The sequence below is a fragment of the Falco naumanni genome, chromosome 1 (assembly GCF_017639655.2).
Source record: "Falco naumanni isolate bFalNau1 chromosome 1, bFalNau1.pat, whole genome shotgun sequence".
Classification (NCBI taxonomy): domain Eukaryota; kingdom Metazoa; phylum Chordata; class Aves; order Falconiformes; family Falconidae; genus Falco; species Falco naumanni.
The window spans coordinates 61,707,456-61,716,508 of record NC_054054.1 but is presented as its reverse complement, the minus strand read 5'-3'; the positions used below and the strand labels follow the sequence as shown (position 1 = coordinate 61,716,508).

General features: G+C 37.2%; 1 protein-coding gene across 5 annotated transcripts in view; it reads right to left on the bottom strand.

Annotated features, from left to right (window-relative positions):
- Positions 1 to 1,075: 1,075 nt before the first annotated feature.
- Positions 1,076 to 9,053, bottom strand: part of SLC7A2 (solute carrier family 7 member 2) — a 58,012-nt gene continuing 50,034 nt past the window's right edge. For all 5 annotated transcript variants that reach the window (XM_040596533.1, XM_040596518.1, XM_040596525.1 and 2 more), the window contains 3 exons: positions 8,620 to 8,786; positions 7,546 to 7,654; positions 1,076 to 6,954 (listed from right to left, as the gene is read on the bottom strand). In XM_040596533.1, the coding sequence (XP_040452467.1) occupies positions 6,767 to 6,954; positions 7,546 to 7,654; positions 8,620 to 8,786 (464 nt within the window). In that variant the 3' untranslated portion in view covers positions 1,076 to 6,766. The remainder of the gene's footprint in view (positions 6,955 to 7,545; positions 7,655 to 8,619; positions 8,787 to 9,053) is intronic.

The window sequence follows — 9,053 nt, the reverse complement described above, 5'->3', positions numbered from 1 at the left end:
CTCCGCGCCGGTGCCAGCCGTGCGTCGCCTTCGGGCTGCCCTGTGCCGGCAGCGGGGAGCGGGGCAGTGCCGGAGCCGTGCGGGGTGCGTATCACCGGCACAGCGCGCACGGCTCCGCTTTGGCCTAAGGCGGCAAGAGCACGTTTTTAAGTCAGACTATTGCCCTTGTTCTAGCCTGGCACAGCAAGGACATTCCCAAAAGCCTCCGCTTAACAGTGGAGAAGCAGAGGAAGTATTTATGTGTGGCTATTGGGGATTCCACAGATTTTTCAAGATCAGCCCTACTAAATACACACAGTAAGGTGATTATTAATAATTTGAAAACTTTACAAGGAAATACATAAAAAAGTTGTGGTGTACCTCAGAAAAAAGCCCAAAGGTATAGCTGCTCTTAAGTCTGTGAACAAAGGTCACTGCTCAAGTATCTTTAAAACCAGTGCCAGATGCTAAGCTTGCCCTGGGAGCGTGGTCCTCAGTGTCAAGGTTATTGTTTATCCATTGCCCAGACTCATGCTTTTATTCCTCCTGATGTACCCACAGGATTATTCAAAGTTGAGGAAGTTTTTTTGGTTGGTTTGGGGTCTCATTTTTCCCTTTTTAGGAAAAAAAAAACCCCAAACCAACAGTGAGTTTATCCATCCAGCTCTGAGGTTGGATGCTGCCAGGACAAGGCTTAGTACTTCAGAAGGTTGAGTACCACAAACGCAAAGGACTACGCCCTCCCTCTGGAAATAAAACCTAACATCATCTCTGGTTTGGCACTGCAAGATAAAATGCCCAAATCAAAGGGTGTTACTCTTTGTAACTTCTTGAGTGCTTGGATGCAAGTATGAAACCGAGTGCTAGCATCTTCATCTCCAGACCACTGGATAAGCAAGATTTAAACATCAAACGTGGTTGTTTATTCCTCTCTATAAAATGCATACGAGTTATGTTATTTATTTTAAATGTTATCATTTGTATAATACCATGACACTAGATATCTGATACACTTAATGATTATTGTTACTGTATTATTTTAGAGTTTAGTAAAACTATAGTGGTGGCTAAAGTCTGAGCTGTTCTGTGAAGTACATACAAGTGATACTCAGCTTTATTTAAAAAATATGGAACAAATGCACAGTTGTTATCCCATGAAGCACATTTTACAGTAAATGAAGAGCCATGTAATTTCCATTAGAATTTGGAACTAAGGTAACTAAAAATACTGCTCATTACAATTCTATTGTAAAAGTGGAAAGACAAGCACCATATTCTTAAATATAAGCATTTTTACATTCATAAAAATTCAAGACTTCTTATTTTGGTAGAACACTTCAAAGAAACACAATTTTTTAGTTTAAGTTGCATCATAATAATTCTATCTACATATTAAATGCTCAGCAGCATATAATACAGAAATAATCATTACAATGTACATATGAACAAAAAAGTTAAAATGGATATGAACACTGATGTTCTTTAAAATGATGCACACATAACTATTTTTAAAGATACGTAACATTTCATGCTTTACTGTCTAGTAACACAGAAGAAAAAAGCCCTCTTAAACATTCAAATCCTTTTATCCTTTGTCCTGACTCCAGCTTGGTGAAGCTGGACTTTACCGGGCACAAGGCTCAATGAAAACATACAAAGACAACAGAATTTGTCCAGTTGACAATAAAGATAATGATATATATATATATACATAGTTCTATGTAATGCATGTCTACACACAGAAATCCTTTAACTTGGCAAATGTTAAGGAGTTTGATTTCTATAATTGAATGGAAAACAGATCAGGAGATGGTAAAGACGTTATCTTTGGAAAGGTCCAACTATTCAAAATGCAGAGGTCCTCAAAACATATACCAGAAAGAAATACTAAAGGTACAGGAAATTTAAAACAAATGCAAAGACCCTACACTATAGGAAATACCACCTGCTCTTTCTGCAAAATAGATATTTGCCTAACGCTGAGTAATCTCAGTGCTTTCAATGAGCACACTACAGTTTGTACAAGCTACCTGTCCTGGCAAGTCTAGAAAGAATTGGGGCCCAAGAGCATTAAAAGGTGCTTTTATTTTCTTTTTTGTGTAATCAAGTAACACATGCCAGCCATCATGTGAATTAAATTCCTGCTGTGCAAAATGCATCTCAATGTCAAAGGCATCACACCTGATTAAAACAATTGCACAGTCCCACACAGATTACCTGCACTGTCACGGATTTCACCCAGGTTGCTCAGCTTTTAGCATCTCGGGATGCTTATGGCACATCTGATATTGGCACTTACTGAAACCTGCATGAAAACAGTATGCCATTTATGTCTTAAAAATATATATATCTTTGTATAAATTTTAGGGGAAAGGTGGCTAGGCTTGTACATTTATCATCTAATAAAATACAGAATATATATTTAAGCTTTAAGAAGTTTTGCCTTTAAATTCATTGTATCATTTAAACTTTCTGGATGGCATAGTTAAATTCATATAGGTACATAAGTAACCCATATCACTGCTATTGACAATTATTACTGGTAATTCTCTAACAGCAGGTAATATAAATGGCTTTAACATATGGTGACATGAACAGAATATGACAGATTTCAGGAATCTAATTGGCATTTGTGTGCAGGAAAAATATTTAGTATTATCAACAGAACACTTATTCAGGACAACAGACAATGAAATCTAAGATACCTCATAAATTTTCCTATTGCAGAGTTAGAACTGATACACCACAAGATCACTTCAGTTAACGTGAGTTATACAGAAATGTTTTATAACTCTTACCCTTCAGAATAAAAAGATTGATTTGTTCTCCCTTAAATATGCTTTGGCTTACTTTCTTAAATCCAACTAGATAAGAATAATTCCTCTGTCTAAAGGCATATCCAGAATGTACCATTGCAAATAAAGGTTTCGGAGGATTTTTTCTACAAAGGAAATAAACAACAATAAGCTACCTCCAATAGCAGGTATTTTGTATTAACACATACCATTATTATTTGCACAGAACAATTTTAAATATCAAAAACTATGTTAAAAAATAACAATTAATTCTACTGGACTTGTGCTTTCAGCTCCTCTCTCAGCAAACACAGACATACAGCAAACGCGAGAACAAAATTGGGATTTGTTTCATACATGGCTCCTGTGTAAGGACTAGCATGTCATGTCCTTTGCTGCTCCAAAGTCCCACTAAAGCATCTGGAATTTCAAGACTGCCTATAAAAATGCATACCAAAATTACCATAAATATTTTACCTCTGGCTTGTTCTTACTCAGCCACTGACTAATAATGACTTGAACTATACACACATATAAATAAGCTTTACGTACTTGAAGCAACCAAGAATACCCAGTGAGTTTCCTTTAATTTCATTTTGTATCTCATTAGTTAAGTGGATAGTTCCTGTGCTGCAGCTGCTCCCGTATCCCTTAGCAACATTTGTACAGGCACATTCTTCTATTTTCATATAATTCATTTCTCTAACAAGGGGGGGAAGAAATATTCATACAAATGAAAGGGGAAACTGTCAATACACAAAGTGCTGACACATTCATTACATAATTCAAGAAAATAAATTTTCTAGCTTATTTATCTCCAGAAGGCTTAGCTAGAACTTGCTTTTGTCAGAAGTTTGTTCTATTGACAGTATTCCTTCAAAGGAAAATTCCAGTGCAGTATAGAAATTATTTTAACCAGTACATCAAAAATCACTATGGGCTTATGTCAGACAGATGCAAACATACAGACAGGCGTGCACACATACATTCTATATGATGGCCTTGGGAGAGAGTGGGGTCTTCCTTGCACATCACAGAACAGCAGCAGTTTGCACCTTGGGAGCCTGGCTCGCCTGCTCTGCACCATCAGCAGCCATAGGAAAAAGTAAATCTCTGCTTCCCACACACCAAGACGTGTAATGAGTTTTTAAAAAGTTGTGTTTCACTGTAGGCTTGTAAAGACATCATGCAAAAGCTTTACTGGACCACCGCTGGCTTGCTCCCACAGCAATGGCATTTTTTGCAGCTGAGGATTTAAGAGTACTGGACAAGACAGGTTAGCAATGTCCTCTGAAAGTATAACCACTGAAGAAGCCGTGCTCTTGACTGAGTCGTCACTGATGAGGAAAAGCATCAGTTTCTCTGTTTAAAATACTTGTGGGATTGAAAACAATAGAACATGCATTCGTTTACTCAATTTTTTGGTTACTTATAAATAAAACCTTTGGTTTAACATATCTAAGAATTACCAAATTGGATTCCTTTCAAGAACCAGGAAAGTCTTAAATTGTTAATATTTCAAACAAGAATGTATAGTTCTTTTGTCATTTTCAGCATAAAAATGGGCTCGAGTTGAGAAGTACAATTTTGACAGCAGATCCAACTGACACAGACATCTCTTTCATTCACTGAATAGAGAGGTATTGAAAATTATCAATAGCTCCAAGAACTGCCCTGAAGATTCCTATCCATACCTTTCAACCAAATACTTACTTAGCACATCATCTACTTATATTATCTATATAGAGATAACACATATATTTATATATTTTTTTAATATATACAGAAAATAAATCTAATATGAGATTTGAGTCTTTCTTTAATGGCATTTGTAAAACGATGATGAATTGTGGAAAGAAGTGGCTATAATTTACGGTCAGTTCAGGATGGATTAGGATATGTTAACCACCAGTAAACCACTGCCACCTACCCTATAGTTTCTCCTCATCCTCTGTGTCCCATCCGTTTTTAAGGACCAGCAATCGCTACAACAACGCTCCTCAGGACATCTGCAGTTGCAGGTAGAGGATGCATACGCTGGAACCCCAGCTAAGAGGTTCTACCTGATGCATGCCTCACCTTTCCAGCTTGCGCAGTACCAGCAGGTGCCGCTGGTGCAGCAGCGCACATCTGTCCACTCGCTGCTGCCAGCGCTGCAGGGCCCCCTCCTCCCAGCTCAAGCTGAGAAGAAAGACATCAGGCTGAAAACCTCAGACATGCTCCGCGGTGGGGTACCAACCCATTTCAGGGTTCTTTGCCCAGAAGCACTACTTCTGCGCTTCAACATTTAGGCATGCTACTCTCTTAGAACGACATAAGTCATTTTAAGATTAAAAAGCATGAATCTATGAAAAAAGAACAGGAAAACAGGTTAACCAGTTGTGTGTGTGTGTTTGGTTGGTTGGTTTTTTTTTTGGGGGGGGGGCTGGTTTTTTTGTGTTTTTTTCTTTTTGGTGAAATTCCAGCTATTATAAAAAGTAAGGTGCTTTTCACTGTCAACCAACATAGGTCTCACAGGATCTAAAGTTCTTATACCTAACACAAGAGATTAATACCAATGATTAGTACTGGCCACACATTGCAACTCTCCGCAACAAAGTACTTTAGGGCAATTATTTTTATAAACACATTCCTGCAAAATAGCTTCATACTATGGAATCCTTCCTGGGACTTGAGCCTACTACTTGCTGAGAAAAAGTGTTAAAATATCTGGATGCCTTTGAGAACATAACTTTTATGTTGAAAAAAGAACAGTTTCAGTTTTCACCAGCTTTAAAATAATTGTTCACCCTTCCACTGCTGCAACGATTCAGTTCTTTATACAAATTAGCATTTGGACATCCTACCCACATGAATGGACTTGTGGGTGTAGGCTTGGCTCACGAAAAAATGCTGTGCTAACATATGATTAAGGCTTAGTGAAGCACTGAAATACTGTTTTGACAAGGATTTTTCCTAAAGCCTGCACCTCTTTTTTTTTTTTTAACCTCCTCTTCCATCTGAAAAGGAGGCTGGGATTTTGTGCATTAATTATCTGAGAAGCAATGTGTAACAGCTAATCTCGGAAATATCAGCTGTGGCACATGGTAAAGAAGAAAGTATAGAAGGGGATAAATGAGTAGTAAGGAGGAAAACTTGATGACTTCTGTATGTAAGTATCAAATTATGTAGTCAGGAATAAAATCCTGTCCCTTCTGAAATCAAAAGCTCAATACTGGCTAAATCATATACAAATGTCATTGTCAATACTGTGACCAACAGATTATTACCCACATGCTTTTGCAGAAAACAACATAGCTTATCTTGGGAGTATTACTTTATACACCCAGCATCTCTGAAAAGAAAAGAATTCATGTAAATACAAATCTTCAGTACTATTTAGAGGGACTAAAAGCCTTTGAAATATCTTTACTGTTTGAATTCTCCATGACTGCTGATTAGTAAAGATAAGCAATTAATTCTTTTTACATAAATATGTGATCCTCTACTTTTTACAAAGTATCAGATCTGTACAATTACCATTTGTTTTGCAAATACTTTCCAGGCCTGTCTGCAATTTATCTCCCATGAGAGTTATTTCTGTAGAAAGAAAAGAGCTATTAGATTGTGACCCAAACGTGTAACAGAGATAAGGAGAAGGTATGAAAGGCACTTGTGTTCACAATGTAGTGTCAAATATTCAGAACTTCTTGCAGGCCGTTCTAAAATTCTTCATATTGTGTGATTGCCAGTGATTTTGGATGATAGTTCAAACAATGCATCCAGGTTTTTGCTTGCCAAAGGATAGTTCTCTTGTTTGTTTAATTTAAATATTAATATCCATGCTGTCGGTTCTGAAATGATGAAGATGGATTAGCAGCTTGTCCAAAATATAAGCCAGGCCTTGTAGTAAACACTTTCAACAGGCACAGTGTTGGCAGAAAGCTTTTGAAATTTCAGTCCGCAAGTAAAATGTCAATTAAAGGTTTAAAAGACTTGTATGTTTGCGTAGATTAGCATTCACTTGTCCTCTCATGTGCAAGAAATTGATCACTTTCATTTGCATTTTCAGGTTCATCCACTTCTTCCACAGGGTTCTTTTCTTGCAGCCCACTATTTTCTGAACAGAAGTCGTCATCTCTATCGCTACGATGACCTTCAAGACTATGTCTGATGCCATAAGCAAAGTAAATGAGAAAGCCTTCCAGAAGGAAAAAAAAGAACTTAGGGTTTTCAGTCAAATACTGCATTAAAAAGTAATTAGTTATTACTCTTTGGCTGAACATATTTTCCAAAACAAGTTTCTTCTTCAGGTATCTGAATCAGCTCATGCCTCAGCTCTTCCCTGTTTCTATGGAAATTCCAATTCCAAATATTTTTTGCATAATTAAATGCTCTAATAGCTCATGAAAACTACCATGTCAAATTTATGTCTAGATGAAATCAACACGATTTTCCATATCTTAAGGGAGAATGACTGATATATGGAGAAGAAACCTGTTACAAACAGGTTTCTGCACAATTTTAGCCATACTTAGTAGGAAAAAAAAAAAAGTGACTTATTGGATGTCCAATATCTTTTATTCTTCATGTTACCTCAAAACTGCATTTACAATTTTGACTGCATATAAATACTGCTTCTGAAGCATGCTCTTGCTTTCATCAGAAATATCAACCGACTTTTATTAGAACACAGGCTTTTTTTCAAGTATTTCAATGAAGAGAATGAAACGTTCAAAGATGGGATTCATGAGTCCTAACGTAAGTGACTGAAATGTACAGAAGTACCTACCAAGTGCCATCCAGAAGCTAAATCTGATCCAAGTGTCTCCACTTAATTGTACCATCAAGTAAATATTTACCAGGATACTGAATGATGGCAAAAATGGCAATAGTGGAACCTAAAAGGAAATATTTAATACCTTTATATTAAACACAATTTCTTGCATGTCACACTTCAGTCACACAACACAAACTAGAGGTGACACATCTAATAATTGAAAAAGAAGTGAAATTTTTTTAATTGGAATACACTGACATTTTCTTTTTCACTGGGTTTAACCACCCATTTCTACATATCTTAAAAATTTTAAATACATTATGTTTAATATTTATTCTCTAAGGTTGTGTAGAAAAACTTTCCAGTTTGTGCTGAACTAATACTAATGTATTCCTGTATCTACAGCTGAAAATATATTTATATATCCTTTCTTTCTGAAATACCACCACCACCCCGCAACGCCACCAGATTCCTTGACCTTCATCATTATTTCCATTAAATACTCCAGTAAAAAACTCATCTCTGAACATAAGTGAAAGCCTATAATGAAAGCATGATACTTTGGGAGGTACAAACTGCACTGTGATCCAAAGCATTGTACACAACACAGACAAGTTTAACATTTTAATCGGTTTACATTAATCGGTTTCTGAACTGGTTTCTGGTTTCCAAGTGCTTAAATTTAAGTCTAAAATTACTTGGGTCTCAGCAAGGTGCACTTTGAGGCTGCACCTAAAGGAATACCTAGAAGATCGGTGCTGTCAGATCCGCTAGTTGTAACAGCAGCTGTCACACCAATAGCAGTGGTATAGCCCTTTTCTGCAGCCGTGCTCCTGTGCGTGTCACGCATTCAATCTGTGGTCTGTAAAACCCTCTCTTGTCCTGAGAAGACCTGGACTGGACTGCACATCAGCCATGACCATCTGCTACCCTTACCTTCACCAAAAAACCTGCAATAGTGGCAGTGCAGTAATGAAAGACTGCCTGAAAAAGGACCATCTCTCTTCTCTCTCTCTGCCCCTCTCCCACTTGTTAAATCCATCCAAACCTCTCATTAGAGAATAACATAGAGAATATGTTATTCACCATAAAGGCCACTTTCTGCTGGTTCTGAGGCTGCCTTTGGATGAGGAGAATGGTAACTATGAAGGACGCCACCAACACAGCAAGAAGGCCAACACTCCAGGGCTCCAAGTTAGCAATAAAATGAATCCCGTATGTAGTGAGGACACTCAAGCCACAAACCAAGCAAGCTGTGTGAAAAACAAAATGATGGAAATCGGAAAGAGGTGACTTAATCTCTGCATTGAAGAGGAAGTGACTTTTAAGAAGGATGGTAGCAGGCCTTCAGTATGAAATGTTATCATGAACATGTTTAATTAAAGGAAAAGATACTAGACTACAGATTAGATCCATCAAGAAGTATAAAAGCATTCTGCAGAATGACATTATGACTGAAAGAAGGCATGTTATCACTAGATTTTTGATTTTGTCTTTAATACACTTCAATTATTTATGTT